This window comes from Leucoraja erinacea, chromosome 18 (genome assembly GCF_028641065.1).
Source record: "Leucoraja erinacea ecotype New England chromosome 18, Leri_hhj_1, whole genome shotgun sequence".
Taxonomy (NCBI): domain Eukaryota; kingdom Metazoa; phylum Chordata; class Chondrichthyes; order Rajiformes; family Rajidae; genus Leucoraja; species Leucoraja erinaceus.
Window position 1 is genome coordinate 32,273,621 of NC_073394.1, and position 24,850 is coordinate 32,298,470.

The 24,850-nt window shown below is 45.4% G+C and overlaps 1 protein-coding gene across 2 annotated transcripts in view; it reads right to left on the bottom strand.

The window, feature by feature from the left end:
- Positions 1–24,850, bottom strand: part of ldlrad3 (low density lipoprotein receptor class A domain containing 3) — a 118,960-nt gene that overhangs the window by 56,392 nt on the left and 37,718 nt on the right. For both annotated transcript variants that reach the window (XM_055649749.1, XM_055649748.1), the window contains exon 2: positions 1,867–2,013. In XM_055649749.1, coding sequence (XP_055505724.1) covers positions 1,867–2,013 — 147 coding nt within the window. The remainder of the gene's footprint in view (positions 1–1,866; positions 2,014–24,850) is intronic.

The window sequence follows — 24,850 nt, forward strand, 5'->3', positions numbered from 1 at the left end:
AAGGCCTGGATCTATCAGCATTCCATCCTGCCCCGTGTCCTGTGGCCTCTGCTGGTTTACGCTGTTCCATTGACCACAGTTGAGTCCCTCGAAAGAAAGATCAGCGGCTTTCTCCGCAGGTGGCTTGGCCTTCCCCGCAGCCTCAACAGTGCAGCACTGTATGGGACCAGTAACATCTTGCAGCTCCCATTCAGTGGCCTCACAGAAGAGTTTATGGTGGCGCGAAGAAGAGAAGCTCTGCAGTACAGGGACTCCAGGGACCAGAAGGTGTCATCGGATGGCATCGAGGTGAGATCAGGGAGGAAATGGAGGGCGGAGAAAGCAGTGGAGGTGGCAGAGTCACGCCTAAGGCAAAAAGCATTGGTGGGAGTCATGGCAATTGGCAGAGTGGGTTTGGGATACTTCCCTAAGACACCGGTTGGCAAGGCCCGGGGCAAGGAGAGACACCATCTAATCCAGGAAGAAGTCCGAGCAGGTGTGGAGGAAGAGCGTGTGAGCAGGACGGTGGGGCTCAGGCAGCAGGGAGCGTGGACAAGGTGGGGGAGCACACCACAGCGCAGGTTTACCTGGTCAAACATCATGCAGGCAGACCTCCAGCGTGTCTGGCTCCTTGTCCAAGCTGTCTACGATGCCCTACCAAGCCCAGCAAACCTCCACGTCTGGGGCAAGAGCGAGACACCTTCCTGCCCACTTATCTCTGGAAGAGGATCATTGGAACATCTCCTCAGCTGCTGCCCAAAGTCTCTTGGGGAAGGTCGCTATCAGTGGCGCCATGACCAGGTGCTCAAGCTGGTTGCTGAGAGCATGGCCACTGCCATCGGTAACAGCAAACACCACCAGGCCCCAGAGAAATCAATCACTTTTGTCAAAGCTGGAGAGAAGCCCCAACCACAACCAAAAACAAGGACGAGCCTCCTCTACACAGCCACTGACTGGCAGCTGCAGCTCGATCTGGGCAAAGAGCTGAAATTTCCACAGCACATCACAGCAACATCACTCCGGCTAGATATGATCATCACCTCCGAAGTGACAAAACAGCTGATCATTCTGGAGCTGACAGTGCCCTGGGAAGAGCATATTGAAGAGGCTACCGAGAGGAAATGCGCAAAGTACCAGGAACTGGTGGAGATGTGCCAGGACAGAGGCTGGAAGACATACTATGAGCCCATAGAGGTGGGCTGTAGAGGCTTTGCAGGACGCTCACTCTGCATAGTCCTCAACCATAGAGAAAGCCACTAGGTGGCTTTGGATTAAGAGGGCTGATCCATGGGCGGTTGCTGCTGGGACGCATCGGGGCCTGACCAACTCGGCTGGGTCGCCTGGGCGAGGGTGTCTGATGTTGTGAGACCCGATGACCCCAGGTCACATCACTGAGGATGCATGCCAGCACATCTAGAAGATGTGTCTTTCACAGAAGTGAAGCTAACCAAGAAAGGGAAAATACACTTGCATTTATCTAACAGGTTTCATGCCTTGGGCTATTATTAAACCGTTTTACTGCTGCTTTTGACTTTTGATGTTACTGCTGTAATGTAGGACCATAAAAGCAGATGAAAGGCAAATCTGTCACACATGGATATGTAAAGACAGCGTAGGCTGGTAAATAGCCATGCACAGTACATATATTCTTTTTATGCAATTCATCACATTTTATTCCTGACAGTAAAATATTTGGATGTTTCATAATTTATTGTCAATCTGCTTCCAGCTTTCAGTTGATGTGTGACTGATTATCGTCCAACACAGATTACTATGTGCCCGAGAGAAGGAGAGAGAGAGAGTGAGAGAGAGAGCTTGGGCATTAAATCACCCGTGGAAAGTATTGGAACAGGAGCTGTCTACGATAAACACAAAGCCATCACTCACGGCACTCCTTTTCATCGCTCTTGTCAAAGCAGTCTGGCTGGCCATCACACTGCCAGGCCCCGCGAATACACTTGCCATCGCTGCACATAAAGTTCCCGGGAATGTTGCACTCGTTGGTGAAGTTATTCCCAGGCAATAGTTGGCTTTCTGTTTAAAAGACAAATCACAAGAGAGAAGCCCAATCAACAACAGCGTTAGACAGGATCATTCAGTAACATCACGACAGAATAAATGCACTTCAGTTTAGTTTAGTCTAGAGAAACAGAGTGGAAACAGGCCCTTTGGCCCACCGTGACCACGCCAGACCAGCGATCCTAACACACTAACACAATCCTACACACTAGGGACAATTTACAATCTTTACCAAAGCCAATTAATCTACAAACCTCTCTGTCTATGGAGTGTGGGGGAAACCGGAGCAGCTGGAGATAAGGGAGACAGGGAGAACGTATATAAACTCCATATAGACAGCACCCACAGTCAGGATTGAACCCGGATCTCTGCCGCTGTAAGGTAGCAACTCTACCGCTGTGCCACCGTGCCTCCACTTGTGTACACATCAAGCAGGATTCAGTTTGTAGGAGTCCTTACAACCTGGTGCTGAGTATAGCACATTTGTTCATACTTGTATTTGCTCTTCAACTACCTCTGCCAATATTAGTTTGCATCATGTGCTTTCCTGTTTGATGTTATCCATTTATGTTCCTGCCCATGTGCAAATCTGCAAACACCAAAAACCCTTTCACCGCCATAGAGGTGCCTAAAGCTAGAGAACGGGAGTTAGAGGAATGGGTAAGAGGTTTAGTGGGGATCTGAGTTAGAATCTTTAAAAACAGAAGGTGGCTGGAATCTGGAACGTAATACCCAAGCAGGTGATGGAGGCATGAAAGAGGAGTCACTATATCTTGAATTGCCAAGGCATAGAATGCTATGGACCAGGTGCTGGTACAACTATTGTGTTCAGGTTTGATCACATAGTTATAGATATCGTTAAGGTGGAAAACCTAGCCTATTCAACCTCTTTGCCAGGATTCGAGGGCCTGAGCTATAGAGAGAGGTTGAATAGGCTTGGAAGTTATTCCTTGGAGTCTAGGAGGATAAGGGGTGATCTTATGGAGGTGTATAAAATCATGAGGGGGATAGGATAAATGCACAGTCTTTTACCCGGAGTAGAGGAATCAAGAACTAGAAGATGTGAGTTTAAGGTGAGAAGGGAAATATTTAATAGGAACCTGAGGGGTATATGTAACAAGCTACCAGAGGAGGTAGTCAAGGTGGGTACTTTCACAACATTTGGACAGGTACATGGATAAGAATGGTTGAGAAGGATATGGGCCAACTGCAGGCAGGTGGAACTAGTGCAGATGAGGCATCTTGTTCAGCGTGGCAAGTTGATCCATGCTGCATGACGCTATGACAAGGTTGAAATGAAGTTTCATTTATTGTCCTGACGCTATGCTTGTATTTATATATCTATTCTTTTCTATGTATCTGAATATGTGCATGTGTGTTACAATGTGTGTTTGTACATGTCTGTGTACATGTTAAATCTATGCATGCATCTGTGTGAGATTCTCCAGGTGCATGTGAATCTGTGTGTGTGTTGATATTACTAATCTTCTTTAATCTAGGCCATTATCACAACATTTATGTTGTGATACAGATGTTTTTCTGTACATTTTTTGTTGTTGTCTTTTTATCAAAATATCAGCAAAATAGAAGAATGAGGTGGGACCTGATTTTAGAAGAATGAAACATACAGAATAGTGAAAGGCTTGGTTAGAATGGATGTGGAGAGGATGTTTCCACTAGTGGGAGAGTCCAGGACCAGAGGTCATAGCCTCAGAATTAAAGGACGTTCTTTTAGGAAGGAGATGAGGAGAAATTCTTTAGTCAGAGGAATAATTCTTTACTCTGTGGAATACTTTGCCACAGAAGGCTGTAGAGGCCAAGTCAGTGGAATTTTTTTTAAGGATAGATTTTTAATAGATAGATTTTTGATTAGTACAGGTGTCAGAGATTATGGGGAGAAGGAAGGAGAATGGAGTTTGGAGAGATAGATCAGCCATGATTGAATGGCAGAGTAGGCTTGCTGGGCCGAATGGCCTAATTCTCCTCCTATCACTTATGACCTTATGAAAATGTTGAATAAAGCTTGCTGTCATGGTGTGTGTCAGGCAGGCAGGGATTGCAGCAGGGCTACAGGTGACGTGTCACAGAATTTAGCAGACCTCAAACACAAACCCATTCTTCTGGCCACAGGTCATGTGAAAATTTCAAATCTGCCGAATCTGGCACACAAGCATGTGGAACAACAGCTATAAAGAGAATATACTGCCACAATGTAAATGTGACAAGGATTCAGAACCCAAGTCATTTTGAAGCAGTAATTTTATTTCGAGGAGAGGGAACTTCAGGTAGCCAAGGGGCTCTGCTCACCGCTCCATTCAATTATTATCCCTTCAGGCTTCAATCTTTAGTCCATAATTACCGGAGCTCACACACTTTCTGGCTACAGAACTGTTGCAGTAAGATACTCGGTGATGAAACAAGACACAGAGTAATGGAGTAGCTCAGCGGGTCAGGCAGTGTGTCAGGAGAATATGGATAGGCGACGTTTCAGGTCAGGACCCTTCTTCAGAAAACGTGATGAATTGAGTACAAAAAGACTATATGTAGAGTTTGAAGAAGGGTCCCGACCTGAAATGTCACCTATCAATGTTCTCCAGAGAGGCTCCCTGACCCAGAGATGCTCCCTGATCCAGAATTCTGCGCTCTTTTGTAAACCAGCATCTGCAGTTTCTTGTTTCTACACTCAGAGCTGTGCTAGCAACTCTTGCTGGAGAAACTCAGCGGGTGCAGCAGCATCTATGGAGCGAAGGAAATAGGCAACGTTTTGGGCCAAAACCCTTCATCAGACTGAAGAAGGGTTTCGGCCCGAAACGTTGCCTATTTCCTTTGCTCCATAGATGCTGCTGCACCCGCTGAGTTTCTCCAGCACTTTTGTCTACCTTCGATTTTCTAGCATCTGCAGTTCCTTCTTAAACAGCTAGCAACGCTTATACTGCACAGATCGGGAAAGCTGATGAATGCAGAATACAGCTGTATGTGCTAGTAGGTGGTCTTCGGTAGAAAGGATAGGAAGCACACATTAAAGTGGATTTATTAATAGATGTTTTTCACATAAATGTTACCTGTCACCCACCCACCCCCCATTCATATGCTCACTGACCTACAGTAACTCCATGTGTAGGAAAGAACTGCAGGTGCTGGTTTAAATCAAAGGTAGACACAAAATGCTGGGGTAACTCAGCAGGTCAGGCAGCATCACTGGAGAGAACATAGAGAGGGGACGTTTTGGGCCAGGATCCTTCTGCAGGCTTCTGCCGACCCGAAACGTTACCTTCTCCATATTCTTCAGGGATGCTGCCTGACCCACTAAGTTAATCCAGCACTGCATCTTATTTAGCTAAACCACCATCTGTAGCTTCTTGTTTCTACATCTCCTTGGATCAGATTGTGCTGGTTTAGGCTCCTGTGAAAAGGTCTATTATGTTTAGAGTACAACAGGGTCACAACAACACATATATTTTTCTATGTATGGTGACCCGATTACTATGTATCTCCTCCATTTTTATATTTTAATTCCACATTTCAAACCTTGGCAAGGCTTTCACAATAAAAGACTTCAGAAGTTCTCGGATTCCCTGTAATTACGTTGAGTTTGGAATAGTTTGCTACGAGGTTTATTCATGACGTTGGGTGGACTTCATTTTCCATGCCCTTCACATTGGGAATGCAGGAAGTACTGTCATGGTTTGATTGCAGGACAAGTAAGCTTTTGAAATCAGAGGAAAATCAAGAAGATATGTTCAACAGGTACATGTGTTTTTCTTTAACAATTAAAAATAAACTTTATTCAGAATTAAAAATATGCACAGGCCAAGAACTGTGCAAAATTCCTCCGACATTCTCCACGGATATACGCCAACTCCACCACACCCTACCTCCCAATGTGCAGCAGCAGAAGGACCCTATAATGTGGTCCTTCCTCACAGAGCCTCAGCGTGATCAGCGTAAGGTCATAACATCATAAGTGATAGGAGCAGAATTAGGCCATTCGACCCATCAAGTGTACTCCGCCGTTCAATCATGGCTGATCTGTCTTTCCCTCCCAACCCCATACTCCTGCCTTCTCCCCACAACCCCTGACACCCGTACTAATCAAGAATCTATCTATCTCCGCCTTAAATATTAATTGACTTGGCCTCCACAGCCTTCTTTGGCAATTAATTCCACAGATTCATCACCCTCTGACTAGAGAAATGATTCCTCATCTCCTTCCGAAAGTAATGTCCTTTTATTCTGAATCTGTGCCCTCTGGTCCTAGACTCTCCACTAGTGGAGACATCTGCTCCACATCCACTATATCCAAGCCTGTTTGGACAAAACGCTAGCTGATCACTGTTTTTTTAGATGTGGCCAGGTCGTGCAAAGGCGATTTGCACGATTCCCCTGATGCTGCAAATAATCACAAATAATTTGTGTGCTCACAATATTTATGCCTGTCTTTCACCTTTTCATCTAACAGCCACTCAGTAACTGAATGAGTCACTGTAATCAAGGTGTGCAACTGATAAGCGGCGAATTTTTTATTGAAGGGGACTCTGCTTCCTAGCGTAGAATCTTGCAGTAAAGAAATAGGCCCTTCATCCCACTGAGTCTGTACAGACCCATTTACGTTAACCCCATTTTATTCCCCCCACATTCAACTCAACTCTATCGAATTCTATTGCACGCCTCCACATCAAGCCATTTATGATCCTACTAACTCACGTGTCTTTGGAATGTGGGGTAAACCAGAACACCCAGAGGTAACCAAGACAGCCACAGGGAGAGCTTGCAAACTCCACACGAATAGCACCTGAATTCAGGATTAAACCCAGGAAGCTGGAGTAGCTCTACTAGCTGTAAGCAGTTGCAGTGAACAGTAAACAAGCAAAACAAACTAGCGGTTACCACAGAGTTCCACATGAAAACAGAATCATCTTGAGCAACACCGGAAATTGGAGGATCAGCACGTCATATTCTGCTTGGGGAGCCTGCATCCGATGGGCATGAACATTGAATTCTCCCAATTTTGTTAGCCCTTGCTGTCTCCTCCCCTTCCTTAGCCCTCGAACTGTCTCCTCCCATCCCCCAGCCCTCGGGCTCCTCCTCCTCCTTTTTCCTTCCTTCTCCCCGCCACCCCCTATCAGTCTCAAGAAGGGTTTTGGCCCGAAACGTTACCTATTTCCTTCGCTCCATAGATGCTGCTGCACCCGCTGAGTTTCTCCAGCATTTTTGTGTACCTATCATCTTTAGAGTTCTTGGTACATGACACAAATTTCAATCATACCTAAATAACGTGGCTATATTTATCCTTTTTCACTAACCTCAATAGCTTCACTATTGAAGAAGTACTTTTACTTGCATTGTTGTGATCAGATATCAGTTTAATAGAAAATGGTTTTGCTTGGACTCTGAGCTAAACCTCTCCCGAGTTTTAAAGATCTACGTACATCTAATACTAATGCCTTCAATTGACCTTATCCATATTCAAGCAACATGGTCAATCCAATTCCATGTTTTTCAATGTGGATTCGTGAAATTTAACATGAAAAACAAAATCACAGTAAAATACATCATGAAAGGTATCAAAGTAACTTTAACTAGCTTCAAACAACACAAAAAAACAGAGGTGGAGTTGCTGCCTTACAGCACCAGAGACCCGGGTTCAATCCTGACTACGGGTGCTGTCTGTACAGAGTTTGTTCGTTCTCCCCATGACCTGCGTAGGTTTTCTCCAGGAGCTCCGGTTTCTTCCCACACTCCAAAGACATACAGGCTTGTAGGTTAATTGGCTTGGTAAAACTTGTAAATTGTCCCGAGTGCGTGTAGTATAGTGTGAGTGGGATCGTTGGTCAGTGTGGACTCAGTGGGCTGAACCCTTGATGATAGATGTCACCTTCTTGAGGCAGAGCCTCATGCAGATGCTTTCAATGGTGGGGAATAGTGGCTTTTGTGAACATATTTTCTCTCCAAAAGCAGATGTGCTAACACAGAAAGAGCTAATTTCCCTCCATAATGTTTGGGACAAAGACTCATCCTTTATTTATTTGCCTCTGTACTCTGTACAATTTGAGATTTGTAATAGAAAAAAAACCCACATGTGGTTAAAGTGCACATTGTCAGATTTTATTAGAGGGTATTTGTATACATTTTGGTTTCACCATGTAGAAATTACGGCAGTGTTTACACATAGTTCCACCATTTCAGGGCACCATAATGTTTAGGACACATGGCTTCACAGGTGTTTGTTATTGCTCAGGTGTGTTTAAATGCCTCTTTAATGCAGGTATAAGAGAGCTCTCAGAACCGAGTCTTTCCTCCAGTCTTTCCATCGCCTTTGGAAACGTTTATTGCTGTTTATCCACATGAGGACAAAAGTTGTGCCAATGAAAGTCAAATAAGTCATTTGTGAGACGGAGAAACAAAAATAAAACTGTGAGAGACTTCAGCCCATCCTCAGGCTTAACAAAATCAACTGTTTGAAACAGCATTAAGAAGAAAGAGAGCACTGGTGAGCTTACTAATCGCAAAGGGACTGGCAGGCTAGGGAAGACCTCCACAGCTGACGACAGAAAAATTATCTCTATAAAAAAGAAAAAAACCCCAACACCTGTTTGACAGATCAGAAACACTCTTCATGAGTCATGTGTGGATTTGTCAATGACCACTATCCCCAGAAGACTTCATGAACAGAAATACAGAGGCTAAACTGCAAGATACAAACTACTGGTTAGCCGCATAAATAGGATGGCCGAGTTACAGTTTGCCAAGAATTACTTAAAAGAGCAGCCACAGTTCTGGAAAAAGGTCTTGTGTACAGATGAGACGAAGATTAAGTTATACCAGAGTGATGGCAAGAGCAAAGGATGGAGGAGAGAAGGAACTGCCCAAGATCCAAAGCATACCACCTCATCTATGAAATATGGTGGTGGAGGAGTTATGACCTGGGCATGTATGACTGCTGAAGGTACTGGCTCACTTATCTTCATTGATGATACAACTGCTGATGGTAGTAGCATAATGAATTCTGAAATGTATAGACACATCCTATCTGCTCAAGTTCAAACAAATGCTTCAAAAATCATTGGCTGACTGTTCATTCTACAGCAAGACTATGATCTCAAACATACTGCTAAAGCAACAAAGGAGTTTTTCAAAGCTAAAAAATAGTAAATCCTTGAGTGGCCAAGTCAATCACCCAATCTGAACCAATTGAGCATGCCTTTTTATATACTGAAGAGAAAACTGAAGGGGACTAGCCCCCAAAACAAGCATAAGCTAAAGATGGCTACAATACAGGCCTGGCAGAGCATCACCAGAGAAGACACCCTGCAACTGGTGATGTCTATGAATCACAGACTTCAAGCAGTCATTGCATGCAAAGGATATGCAACAAAATCCGAAACATGACTACTTTCATTCACTTGACATTGCTGTGTCCCAAACATTATGGTACCCTGAAATTAGGGGGGGGGGGTGAAGGGGGGAATCAGACAATGTGCACGTTAACCACATGTGATTTTTACATTGCAAATCTCAAATTGTGGAGTACACTGTAGAACCATCCAAGCCTCCATGAAAAACATAACAGCGGAACATACAAAGATAGACATGGCATCTAGAGGGGCTTCAGCTCTGTTGGTGGAAACACAGCGTAAGCCATCTACACCTTGGCTGACATTACATTCCAGGATCAGATGTCTCAACAGAAACATAAGCCAGGCTGTCGGCATGTGTTGCAGAGAACATATCAACACCAACGGACTGCCTCCCGATTACTGCTTTTACAATATCAGAGACAAACCCCTCCGCCACCCTCCCTGCAGTTTTACAAGTTTATTTTCTCTTCTATTCAGCTCCAACAAAGGATGATGCTGCCTGTGCCAGCATTTTGTGTCGATCTCCCACTTAAATATTGACTGCTTCTTTTCCCGCAGATGCAGTCTGACCTGCTGAGAGTTTCCAGCCAATTATTCTGGATAACCTTTGTTTCCAAAAATAATCTTTATTCAGAATTAAAACAAAACAATTACAATGCATACACTCTTCAGACATCCTTAGCTTGTACATATTTATTAGTGTCAAATGCAGCAGTGTTCGTAACTATCTGTAAACCGAGCTGTGATATCTCTTCCCTTTGAGGGGTGTTCCCACTGGACTCTGCCCTTCAATGTCCAGCAGCAGAAGGACCCTAGACTGTGGTCTTCCCCCACAGAGCCTTGGCGCGCGATGTCCATTGTGTGCCCTGGGTGATTTCCGGGACCGTTGGGCACCGCAGGGCGCGGAATGTATCCCCAATAAGGATGGGGAAATAGAGATTTAATATTCAATATATAAGAATATTTGATTTCTTTGCATTATGGTGGTGGATCTGTTTGTATTTTTGTACTGTAAATATAATTATTGTAAAAGGTAGATTTAAATTATTTTTGGGGTAAAAAAAACAGAGGCTTGGTGTTGGCTGCAGCAACATTCAGTACGTCCCTCAGCACATACTCCTTAAGGGCCTGTCCCACTTGGGCGTCATTTGCGCGTCATTTATGATGTGCGCATGGCGTGCATTACGCGCACGTGGCGCGTGGTGAGGTGTGGCGGCGTAGGAAGTGATGCACGGTGCCCCAGGATTTTGGGATTCACAAAATCTACGCACGCCGCCTACGTGACGCGCAAATGATGCCCAAAGGTGGGACAGGCCCTTTAGTTCAGTTACGCATACCGGGGTACAGTGAAAAACTCTTGTCCTGCAGTCTGGAACGGGCCAGTCGGCAACATTCCCTGATGGACATGTTGCATTGCCGGGAAGCCAGCAGGTTTTGGGCAGACCAAGGAGCGTCCTTCACCGAGAACCCGGAATCCATCAATTAGGAGATTGAATTCATAATTCAGCTTCTCTGCAACAGGTATGAATTATTGAGCGACCACTCACTCACTTGTCACAGGAAGGACAGTCTCATTTGGAAGAGTAACTGGCTGTTCCCACCACATTTCTAACCTCAGCCACAATCAAATTACCGATCGCTGTCCTATGTTTCTTAATTACCAAAAACAATCACTATTAACTTATTATGGATTCCAGCCTTCGGTAATCACCATTTACGTTGAAAACGCAACTCCTATACTAATTACAAGCTACAGCCTCCCTAATTATTCAAATTACAGAATCTAGTTCCATTAGTTACTCTAATTACAAGCTATAAATGCCTCATCTACACTTAGTTACAGACCCCAGCTCCTCCATCATTAGTCATTACAGACTATTCTATTCCATCAATTCTAATTACAGACCCCCTCCCTGCCATCCAGACTTATTACAGATCCCCTCCCCACCATTGATATTACAAACCCCAGCCCCATCACCATTGATATTACAAACCCCAGCCCCTCCACCATTGATATTACAAACCCCAGCCCCTCCACCATTGATATTACAAACCCCAGCCCCTCCACCATTAGTAATTACAGAGTGACTCCCTCCACCGTTAGTAATTCCAGACCCCAGCCGCTCCATCGATACTAATACAGAACCCGCTCCCTACCATCAATACCAATTACAGACCCAGCAGCTCATCAATACGAATTACAGATCCCATCCCCTTCATCAATACTAATTATAGACCCAGTCGCTTCATCAATGCTAATTATAGATCCAGCCGCTCCATTAATACCAATTACAGACCCCAGCATCTTCTTCTTCTTGCGTATGGCGTGCACAGCCTAAAGTTGTAGGACAACTGGCTCTATTTGATCTTATTTGATTGTGCACGCCAGGTTGTTTGCATTCGTCGAAACAGGGCGGACTATGTGATGGTTGCAATCTCCCACCCCACCCCAGCATCTCTATCGATCCTAAACACAGACCCAGCCCCATCACCAATGCTAACCACAAACACCAGCTCCTCCATCGATACTGATTACAGACTCTCGCCTTGCCGTTGACGCTGATTACAGATCCCAGGTCTTCCACTGTTACTAACTAAATACCCCACCAGCTCCTCCATCTCTATAATACTAAAACTCTTCCTAATGTTTGTGTTTGTGCCAACGATATGTCAATCTACTTTTCCCATCTTCTTCCAAACGCTAGGCCACAGCCTTCCCATTTTCACACATTCTATTCATATTTTCCCCATCGAGGCGATAAACATCTTCCCGTCGCATTCCCACCTATATTTCCAAACTTAATAATCGTTTAAAGTTTTAAAAACAGCCCGAATACTCACCCATTTCAGAAAATAAAACTCGAGTGACGTCACCATGCGCTCGCACGGGAGGGAGGGACACTCTGGCACTCGCGGTGGCAGCGGCTGCCGGCACCCGACGCCAAACGGAGAGGGTGGTGCTGGAGCTGGAGTGAGGGCCGAGCCCGGGGCTTGGGATGGGGCTGTGACTGGGGCCGAAAAAGAAGCCGCCGCTGGAACCAAAGCGGATGAGCCTGGATCCGTGGTCAGGGACGAGCCCAGAGATGAAGTCGTAGCCTGCACTATAGCCCAGGTGGTGGCCGAGCTGACGGATACAGTCTACAGCCAGGCCGAGTACGAGAACCAGGCCGAGTTCCAGGCCCTGCTGCTGCTCTACGACCTGGGTAGGGAATGGGATGAGGGGAGAAGGATGAGGGAAATGAGGAGGAGAGAGATGGAGTGGGGAGTGGGGTAGAAGAGGGAGATGGGGGGGGTTGTGGAGGAGGGAGATGCCCCCTCCCTATCTTCCCTCACTCCCACCCTCTCTACCCCTTCCCTCTCTAACCCCTCCCTATCTACCCCCTCCCTCTCTACCCTACCTCCCACCACTTCTACCCCCCTCCCTCTCTGCCCCTCTCCCTCTCTACCCCTACCATCTCCCCTCCCTCTCTCCCCCCCTCCTCCCCCCCCCTCTCTACCCCCTCCCCTCCCTCTCTGCCCCCCTCCCTCTCTACCCCCCTCCCTCTCTACCCCCCTCCCTCTCTACCCCTTCCCTAGAGATTGATGAGGGAGGGTGAAGATGAGAAGCGGCTTGCGTTGGGGGAATGGGTGAGTGGTGGAATCGTGTGTTGGGGGAGCAGACTCAACAGTACTGCACTTGGTCTAGTTTATAATATTAACAGACCCCAATGTGCACAGATTGGGCGGCATGGTGGTGCAGCGGTAGTGTTGCTGCCTTACAGCGCTAGAGACCCGGGTTCGATCCTGACCACGGTTGCTGTCTGTACGGAGTTTGTACGTTCTCCCAGTGACCTGCGTTGGTTTTCTCTGAGATCTTCGGTTTCCTCCCACTCTCCAAAGACGTACAGGTTCGTAGGTTCATTGGCTTGGTATAAATGTAAAAAATGTCCCTCGTGTAGGATAGTGTGAATGTGCTGGGATCGCTGGTCAGTGCCGACCCGGTGGGCCGAAGGGCCTGCTTCCAGACTGTTGCTCTAAACTAAACTACATACAGCACAAATGATAGGCTGAAGATAGTTAACTGCAATCATGGTTCTAAAAAAATTGTTAAACTGCAGGAGGGTGAAAGTAGCAAATAGGGGCAGGTTCAAGGAAAGAGTTAACATGAAAGGGGCTGAGACACTGAGAAATGGTGGGGGATGTGGATCTGCAGTCGATCTTGCCAACCCTTTCATTTTCTGGGAAATGATACCTAAAAACATTCCTAGACAAAAGTCCTTCCCCACTTGTGCCACATTATTAATAATGGGTTCTGTGGATGCAGTCACCTGCCCAACTAACCTCACCGTCAGCATCAGGGAGAATTTTGCAATCAATTATCGATCCTTATCCGTCTTCAAAGAGCCACCAGCTTTCCATTTGAAAAGCATAAAGGGGATTTGTCCTGGTCAGGAGTTACAGTGGTAGAAAAAATATACCAATTCGTAACAGTTTCATGGATTTATAAAACATAAGTCGTGAGCGTAGAAAGGTGAAGGGATCGCTTGATGGGTTTTGATATCGTGCCTTATAAAATGATTATAGTGGGTACGGACATACTGCAGCGGATTGGATAAACGTTGAGCAGCAGGAAACTGAGCCTGTGTGCGTGCTCTGAATGGAAGGCTGTGATGAGAGGAGTCTTTGATGTCTGGCTTTGCCAACATTTTCAGCTGAGTTCAGGAGTTTCACTTCAAAGAGCACAAAAACAAGTAGGCTTCAACTGCATCTCTCAACCCTGTCAATGCTGCCACGGGGAAAGGCGCGATCCCGAAGCGCAGGGGACCTCCCCCCTCCCCTCCTCTCCCTCCCTCCCCTCCTCACTCCCTCCTCAAAGAGGCAGACAATACTACCTAAGACCCACACCACCCTGGCCACGCACTCATCTCACTCCTACCATTGGCACTCCTACCATCGGGAAGATATTGGAATCTGCAAACCGTGACCCCCTTTCTGTCCTGGGCCTCCTCCATGGCCAGAGTGAGCACCACCGGAAATTGGAGGAGCAGCACCTCATATTCCGCTAGGGCAGTCTGCACCCCAGCAGCTTGAACATTGACTTCTCCAATTTCCGGTAGCCCTTGCTGTCTCCTCCCCTTCTCAGCTCTCCCTCTTCCCTCGGGCTCCTCCTCCTCCTCTCTTCTTCCCGCCCCCCCCCCCACCCTGCATCAGTCTGAGGAAGGGTTTCGGCCCAAAACGTTGCCTATTTCCTTCGCTCCATAGATGCTGCCGCACCCACTGAGTTTATCCAACATTTTTGTCTACCTTCGATTTTCCAGCATCTGCAGTTCCTTCTTGAACATCAAGAATAGTTTCTTCCAAATAACCATCAGGCTCTTGAATGTTACACAATACTAACATCAACTATGAACTGATATGGTGCACTAGGACTTTAGAGTTTCTCTTGCACTAGTATTGGGTTATCTATTTGTTGATGTTGTTGTTTATTACTTATTATTATCTATGGGTATTGTGGTTACAGGCCTGTGATGCTGCTGCAAGTAAGAATGGTACTGTTACAATGTCAATTTTACTGCCCATGTTAATTAAACACTTTTGTCTCTTCAGTTGACTTGAGGCTTAAACTATGAAACTATGAAACCAGGTGGCTCACCCCCATCTTCTCTGGGGCAACTAGGGTTGGAGAGTAAATGTTGACCTTGTTCATGGCAACCACATCTTGAAAAATAAATAAGAAAAAGCTTAGAGGGCATCTGCTAAAATTATTGTTTCAATAGACAATTGGTGCAGGAGTAGGCCATTTGGCCCTTTGAGTCAGCACCACCATTCAATGTGATAATGGCTGATCATCCACAATCAGTACCCTGTTACTGCCTTCTCCCCATATCCCTTGACTCCGCAATGTAATCCTGTACAACGTGTATTTTGCTCCCTGCGTATTTTGCCAAACTGTCACGCTGCATATCCAAGAATTCAGTACAGAAAATATAATCATGCCATAATAACTGTCATTCAAAAGTCATAAAGGATCTGGATGAATCAATTAGGTGAAAATGCTTCTACAAGCAGGAGTGTAGATATTCACCAGACATAATGTAATTGGCAAAAGTACGAGGGAAGAGATGAAAATGTTTTTAACACAGCAAATGACTATGATCTGGAATGTACTGCCGGAAAGGGTGGCAATTGCATTTTGATGATTAATTTTCAAAAGGTAGCTGGATCTGTACTTGAAGAAGAAATATTTATTGGGCTTTGGGGCTAGAGTTTCAAAGATCTGGCACATGCACTGAGCTAAATAGCCGCCTTCTGTGAAGAATGATTCTCTGACGACAGAATGTATAATTTGTGCAAGCCTTAGGCTTTGTGGTAAATTGCATGCTTCTGTGTTAGAAGGTACAGAGTTCAAACACTGCACAAAGTGGCGGGGCGGGGGAGGGGGGTTTGGAGTGACTCAGCAGGACAGGAGAGAAGAAGCAATGGGTGACGTTTCGGAAGAGAAGGAATGGGTAACGATTTAGGTCGAGACCTTTCTTCATCCCTCTCCCCCGATTCTCAGAAAAGAAGGGACTCGACCCAAAACGTCATCTATTCCTTCTCTCCAGAGATGCTGCCTGTCCCGCTGAGTTACTCCAGCATTTTGTGTCCATCTTCGGTTTAAACCAGCATCAGCAGTTCCTTCCTACACATTTAAAACCTTCCCCTGTCTTTGTTAGACCATGCAATTTCAGAACGGATGTTGCATGTTCCCACCTTTGACTCTTGTTCTCTGCACACTGAAGAAACATGCTCACCTTGTTCAAGTCTGGTGATTGGGTGAGGCACAAGCTGAGGTTGCTCAACTCCACTCTTAGCAAGACGATTTTTCAGAGAATGGGTAAATAACATACCTAAGGAGCTCAGTTGATTGTCAGACAAGGAGAATCTTATTTTATTTTGTTTTAAATCATGGCAAGATTCACTATGGTAAGGAACAGTGTCTGGAACATGTTAAAGTGTCATGGAATTTGAGAGACATGGAAGTAGCGAGACCTGATTGATCATCAGCTACCAATTGGACTAATCCTACGTTAATCCCATTTAATGTCTTGATTGAACGATACAGCTTGAAACAGGCCCTTCGGCCCACTCAGTCCAGCCAGCCATCGATCACCCGGTCACACTAGTTCTACTAGATATCCCACTTTCACATCCATTCCCTACACACTATGGCAATATATAAAGGCCAAATGAACCTGTCTTTGGCGTGTGGAGGAAACCAGACCACACCAAGGAGAACGTGCAAACTTCACATCGACAGCACCCGAGGTCAGGATTGAACCAGGGTCCCGTGCGCTCTGAGGCAGTGGCTCTACCAGCTGTGTCACTATGCTGCTTAAACACTGGTCATCAAGCGTCCATTTACAATAAATCCCATGTAATTTGATCGAAATACCCCTGATTTTCTCATGGATTCTACCCACTCACATACACCACACTCTCCAGCCCCACCAATACCGCCACATTCATTTCAAGAAACTGACCTTCCTGAGATCAGTTTTCTCTAAAGGGAAGGGAAAGCCTGTTGCTTTCCATACACACAGCAAGCGTCAGATCTTAACTTCAAAGTACCCAGCAAAATTGCTCCTTTCTCAGTCACATCATCACCCTCTTGTCCCTTGCCAGGGAGAATGAAAGTAACTCAATAGAAGATTAGTCTGCTGAAGTGGCTGCATCATCTAACAATTTGTGGAGCACAAATGACTTTGAAGCACTGTGATAGATATTTTTCACAATATTTTAAAGGGATTGCATGAAACAGGGCAGGTGTTCCTGAAGTAAAGGGCAGCACAGTGGTGCAGCTGGTAGAGCTGCTGCCTCACAGAGCCAGAGACCCGGGTTTGATCCCGACCTCAGATGCTGTCTATGCAGAGTTTAAACATTCTCCCTGTGACCACGTGGGTTTCCTCTCACGTTCCAATGACATGCTGGTTTGTAGGTTCATTGGCCTCTATAAATTACCCATAGTATGTAGGGAGCGGATGCGAAAGTAGGATAACAAGAAATAATGTGAATGGGTGATCGATGATCAGCGTGGACTCGGTGGGCCAAAGGGCAGGTTTCCATGCTGTATCTCTAAACTAAACTAAGCCAAGCTAAAAGAGTAACCCTAATGCTGCTGCCTTGCAGTCTCACTGGCCCCGGCGTCAATCCTGACCTTTGGTTCACGTATTTAAGAAAGATATACTAGCATTGAAGGCAGTCCAGATGAGATTCACTAGGCTAATTTCTGGGATACGAAAATTGTCCAACCATGAGCAGCTAAAACATTCAGATCTGTATTCTTTGGCGTCTCGAAGGATGAGGAGCTATCTTACTGATATGTGCAAGATCCTACAGGGTATGGTAAGGTAGATGTGATGTTTCCACTTGTTTCGAAAAGGATTAGGCAATGACCATTTAAAACCAAGGTGAGTGGGAACCTCTTGCACTGGATGGCATATCTATGGAATTCTCCACCCAAGGAGGTTGTGGAGGCTGGATCACTGGAGGTTTTGAAAGAGGAGATAGATAATTTTGGAAAGAATTGAAGGTTAGATGGAATTGGCGCAGAAGTGGAGGCGAGGCATGAGGTAGAGCAGCCATGGCTCCTACTACTTCCTTGTATAACATCCACTGCTCTCAGACCCTCCTCCGAGAACTCTCTATAACTATTCCAGCCCTCGCCCTACTCAACCAGTCCTCCCCATCCTGTAACTGGCAGCCTTACCTGCCACCCTCACCTCTCACTGCAATTACAAACACAAATTGCTTTGCTCCTCCACCTCAATCTCCTGCTTTCAAGGCTAAGCCTAGCTTGTTCACCAGGCTTTACATCCCTGTTTTGTATCAAAGCAGCTAGAGACGAGAACATCGCACTTCAAAGATAAAGTGAAAGAATGGGGTGGTTCTACCTCACCGACAAGAAATCACCAGTTCCCAGAAATGCCCGCTGAGAGAATTATTTCCTGTAGTATTTCAATTAATTCGAAGGTCAGCAAAAGCCTGCTGTCCTCCTTATCCTACATGAAAAGCTTCTGAAAGGGTCAGGGCTAGTGCCTGCAGGAGATTTTAATGGGAATAATATAATTACAAAGCAAAGTCTTGTGCCCTGAAATATTAATTTTACGACATAGAGGCTCATCTCCTCGGAAAATTACTACTCCAGAATTTAAAAATATATACACTATCCTGTTTTTCTCTCATATCTCTCCTTTGATCCTATCTTAATGCCCCAATATTTATCTTGTTTTCTTTGTAATGAATTAAATGGCATTTATATTCCCTGTGTTTTACCTTATAGCTTGCAGTCTATATGCCTCAACATGAATACCTCAGTTTGGTTTAAGGGCCTCCCCACTGTTTACTGTTCCCAGATACCACAGATTCTCTGTCAGGACACAAGATGGTAGTTCCATCAACATATGTTGACAATGTTGAAGTCTCTGGACAAGTGAGGTAAATGCTGAAAGAATGTGGTACAGTACACTGAGTCATAGTCTTTTAGTGAATATGCTTCCACTTCACCAGAAGACTAAACGGCCTGTCCCACTTTCCCGAGCTGTTCACGAATTCCCCTGAGGTTTCCCCTTGATTCAAATTTGGAGAATGTTCGTAACGGATCCGTAGGAGTCCGTAGATATATCGCGGCTCGTTATGTCAGCCGTAGGCACTCGGGGAATCAGGTAAGTCGGGACGTTTTTTCCAGCATGACAAAAAATGTCCACGAGTAAAATGATAGTCGGGAGAAGAAAAATGGCAACATTTAATGCCCCGAGTACCTACAGCTGACGTAACGAACCGCTACGATATATCTACGGACCCGGTACGAACATGCTCCGAGTTTGAATCAAGGGGAAAACTCGTGAGCAGCTCAGGACAGTGGGACAGGCCCTTAAGGAAGTCACTAAAGAAGTTTGGCATGTGTCCAACGGCTCTTACTGATGCACTACAGAAAGCATACTATTTGAAACCCTGAAGAAGGGTTTCGACCTGAAACGTTGCTATTTCCTTCCTTCGCTCCATAGATGCTGCCTCACCCGCTGAGTTTCTCCCGCATTTTTGTCTACCTATTGGTATGCAGCACAGGTTGGGCAGCCCATGACGGTACGGTAAGAAATAGCAGAGAGTTGTGGATATAGCTCAGTTCATCGCAGACCAGCCACCCCACCAACAATTCTATCTTCACTTCCCACTGCTTCAGGAAAGCAACCAACATAATTAAGGACATTTTTCACCTTGTCTATTCCCTCTTCTCCCCTCTCCCATCGGACAACAGATAAGAAAGCGTGAAAGCACATACCGCCAGATTTCAGGAACTGGTTATTCCCCGCTGTTATCAGGCTGCTGAATGGCCATCCATTAAGCTGGGGTCTAGTCCTGATCTTCCAATCAACCTGATTGTGGATCTTGCATATTTTCTCTGTAATTGTAATGCTATCACACTATATTCTAAACAATGGTATCTTTTCCCCCTTTGCACTATGTTGTACTTGTGCATAGCTATATTGCACATAAATTGGATTAATTGATCGGATAGCACCCAAATAAAAGTTTTCTTCTCTCTCTCTCAGTAATAAACAATCAACCAAAAATGTGGTACTGGTTTATATTGCCATGTGTACTGTGATATGAAAAACTTTGTCCGACGTGCTATCCTGGCAAATCAGATCAAACAAGTGCAAAATGGGAATTAAAACAGTGTAGAATATCGTGTTGAAACTACAGAGAAAAAGCAGATAAAGTGAAAGGGCTGCAATGAGTTGGGTTGGGAGATTGGGATTTTATCCTAAGCCTACGAGAGGACCGGTCAAGAACAGGGAAGAAGCTGTTCTTGAATCTGGTGGTAGGCACTTGGAAGCTTTTTTAAATGCTGCCTGATGGGAGAGGGGAGGATGGCACGGTGGTGTAGCGGTAGAGTTGCTGCCTTACATCACTTGCAGCTCCGGAGACCTGGGTTCCATCCTGACTACAGGTGCTGTCTGGACGGAGTTTATACATTCTCCCCGTAACCTGCATGGGTTTTCTCCGAGATCTTCAGTTACTTCCCACACTTCAAACACGTACAGGTTTGCAGGTAAATTGCCTTGGTAAATGTAAAAAAAAAAGTCCTTAGTGTGTGTAGGATAGTGTTAATGCGCGGGGATTGCTGGTCGGCGCGGACCCGGTGGGCCGAAGGGCCTGTTTCCGCGCCGTATCTCTAAACTAAACTAAATCTAATTTAGTTTGGCCAGTACATACAATAAATCTAAACCTTGATTATGTTGGCATCTTCCTGAGATGACTTAAGTACAGTGAAATTCTTTGTTTTGCATACAGTATACTAAGAGTCATCATGTATCTGGCACCGACAAAGTTACAAAAGTACTCATTAGAGTCCCAATGGTCCCTCTTTGCTCTCAATGTCCCCCCAAACCCACCCGCTGCCGGGTCTCTCTTTGGTCTCAGCGACCGCCTCTCCACGGCCCGCTGCCTCTATGCGGCTCATCCTCGGCCTTGAAGCTTGGACTGCAAATCCTCAGAACCTGAAGTGCAGATGGAGTCGCTGGGGCTGGGATAATGGGGTGGGGGGGACAGAGTTTAGTCCATGTGATGGACTAGGCAGCCTCCACAACTTCTCGCTGTCTTGGGCAGAGCAATTCCCGTACCAGGTTGTGATGCATTCGGATAGGATGCTTTCCACGTTGCAACGGTAGAAATTAGTGCCAATGGAGACATGGCAACTTTCCTTAGTCTCATTTAGCGCAGCCACAGAGGGATTCAAAGCATGAGACTTCCCCAGTGCTCCCCCTTGCCAACCATGGACAATTACAGTGAATTGAATTGGATGTAACAATCTGTAAATCTCTAAAGTCCAAAAGAGAAATTAAATGTGACATAGTGAACAGCCGGCTGCTAATTCTCACTGCCGCCATGCCACAATACTGTGCAATAGCTGTCTTCAGAATATGCACTCTCACAGCATCACAGTCCAAGGATGTGGCGTAATCTATGGAAGGGTGAAGGAAGCGAGGAGTAATTTCTTCACAGAAAGTAATTGAAGCCAAAGCATCATAATCATAATCATACCACATTAGCCAAGTATATTTTGCAACATACGAGAAATTTGATTTGCCATACGAATAAAAAGCAACAAATCATTAAATCTATTCAAGAAGTTCAACGTTGTCTTAGGGCTGGATGGATTCAGGGACATCGGAGAAAGTTGGAACAGATTCTCCACCTGGATGGTCATATGTTATAAGAGCAGCATTAGGCCAATCGGCCCATCAAGTCTACTCCACCATTCAATCAATCATGGCTTATCTATCTTTCCCTCTCAACCCCATTCCCCTGCCTACCGCTGACCGGATGGTAGACCAGGATCCAGGATCCAGCTCCCATTCTCTACGTTAGACTGGCACAGGTAGCCTGGGTTAACTTGCCTACACTTACTATAGCACTGCTTCCATCAGCTCCTCTGGGAGTACACTCAGCAAACCACCAGGGAAATACAAGTTTAGCTCTAAAGGATGTAGAGGAATAAGAGCCTTGCTAAGCACAACTCTTCACCCATCTGCCACATCCTCTACACACAGCTGAAAACATCCCAAAAACCGTGTTCCACTCTGTGATTGTCCAATTAGTGGAATCGTGCATTGGATAGACTGTGCCCGTGTGTGGCATTGATGGGCAGGCCCAGACCCCCCCCCTCTACTCATTACTGGCTACAGTCACTGTTCTCCGGGTCGATAATGAGCATATCATATCTGCTCCAAATGCAGTTTCCTCAATTATTTGGCATCTAGGTTACTGCTCAGCTATCTATCACACATTAATCACCAACTATTAAGGCAGCAGATTGCAGAACATAAATTAGAGTCAAGGTACCGGTTTGCAAAGTGCCTTCCTCTGCAGGGGTGCTGCTACCTGTTCACACTTAACTGATGGGAGTGATGGTTAGTGCCCAATTAATGATACTAAAGGCTCGCGCGCTAATAAAATGCACCATCCACCTCATTTGTCAGCAGCACTTGCTCCTGCTCGCTTGGTTGATGACTGCCCAGCTCCTCTCTGAACAGTGAACCTTCTACCAAAATGAATCATGCTACCTCTTAACAATTCCCTGTGTCCTGTGTCTTCTGAGGGCTTTTAGGTGGTGAATACATTTTCTCTTTTTGCATCTTTTTACTGTAAGCAAGGCAACTGGCTAATGCAGGAAACATCGATCAGGAATAAAAGACAGCAAAAATATTTTCACGGCACTCGTGACAATAATGAATTAACCTCAACGGAAAGCAAATCTTTAAGTCAGGCTAAAGTGCCTTAAGGGCCTGTCCCACTTGGACGACCCAATCCACGAGTTTAGAAGACCCTAGACGAGTTGAAAAAAATGTCAAGGTCGTGTTGACGCGCCGAAGTAAAAGACCTCCCATGACTATGCCTACGGCCTCCTACGCCACCCCCCCCGACCTCAGTCTGCCACACCCAAGACCAACTACGACTAGCTACAAGTGGAAAATGATCACATGATAAAATGATGTCAAGTTTGCATTTTTTTTTTTCTCAGGCCAGTTACCGACCTACGACTACCATCACGACCTAGTACGACCTACCTACGAGTAAAAAGTATCAATTTTTTCCATGCCAGCCTTTTATTTACTCGTGGATATTTTCTATCAGGCTGGAAAAAACGCCGCAACCTACTTGAGGCCACGAGTCCACGGAGACCACTCACGAGCATGAGGAAGAGTTACGAAGACCTCCTACGACCTCGTGGCGACCATGCTGCGAGTGTGAGTCAAGGGCAAACTCGGCAGAGGTCGCCAATTAGGTCATGAAAGTGGAACAGGGGCTTCAGAGTCACAGAAGCCCTTCAACACATTGAGTCTGCAGGAAAAGAAGGTCGTGACCAGCGATGTAGGAACTGGTCACCGTCTAAGAGAAGGGTTTTAGACAATAAAACAATATCTGATGATGCGGAGGCCCAGGTGTTAGTGCCTGCATGCCCACTGATCTTTTCAGTCTTCCAAGAGCCAGAGTTAAACATAATAATCTCAGGGTGACAAATTGAAACATGGTCTTGGAATTCTTGTGAAAGTAACTCTTGAGCAGTATGCCAGATGCCGAATAATCTTATAATTCAGATATTTCTAACCCATGTGCTCAACATTAACACTCTCTCAACATCAATAACATCAACCTCAATACAGGTACTATCAACCACAAACACAAGCAAAGGTTTCCAAATGTGTACAGCCAGCCTCTAACTCCACCGTGACTAGGCAGTCTGAAGAAGGGTCTCGACCCAAAATGTCATGCATTCCTTCTCTATTGAAGGTCCCTGCCAGTCCCGCTGAGATACTCCAACTTTTTGTGTCCATCCACCATGGCAACCTCCACTACCTCTAAAATTATTCACCAATCATTACTGAATAGACAGAAATTTCATCCTGAAACACCACACTCATCCCATCAGAAACAAAAGTCCCTACTTTCCCCAGCATCTGTCTAACAACAGGGAAAGCATCCAAACTTAGCTGAACACCCTAAACACAATCAAGTGATTGTATTGGAAAAGATCTTGTGGGTTCTCAATGACAAACTGTGCCTAAATATATTATCTACTTTAGACTGCGTGAACATTTGGTTAGTAAAGTAAAATGCCGTACCAATGTCTTATGAGTCAATTAAAACCAGGAATCCGCAGCTACCTACTGTAGAATGTTGCTTAACGCAGCACGATAGGTTTTACCCACTGCTGAATTACTAGTGGTTCAGGTGGCGATATTATGTCTCTCGTTTCTATTCATGCTACTTGGTATCTTTACACGCGGTGTGAAGCCCTCAGTCACTTATCAGGGTACGGGTTACTACACGTGTAGAATTAAATTAGAATTGAAGTTTCTTTCATCGTTCATTTGACTTTTCTTCTTTTTTAATCCTCGGCTGCTCTGGGATTTGGCAGCTGTGTTGATGTAAATTAGGATCATTTTAAAAGATCAGGCATTTTGCATGCAATGAATGCATAACAGCCTGGGCACTGGCTCTCCACGCTCAGCAATGTCTTGATTAGTGGGATCGGTCTCTTTCCCCAACAGCCTCCAAAGAGTGAGGAATGTATAAGTGGCACTTTAAAACATCTGTAGCCACTTCACGTCTTCCCCTTTACTTAGAGAGATGTGGGCCGAGGTGAAATAAAGTACAGTTTACTCTTGGCTCAATATATCAGTTACAGACAACGCCCAAACTTCTGCTAATGTTTAAGAAAGAACTGCAGATGCTGGAAAAATCAAAGGTAGACAAAAAATGCTGGAGAAACTCAGCGGGTGAGGCAGCATCTATGGAGAGAAGGAATAGGCAACGTTTCGGGTTTTTAGATTTTTCCAGCATCAGCAGTTACTTAAACATTTCGTCTATTCCACTGCAAAATCTCCTCAAGGTATGTCTACTTTGAAGAAGTTCTCCTCCTGAAGAAGGGTCCTGACCCGAAAGGTCGCCTATTCCTTCTCTCCATA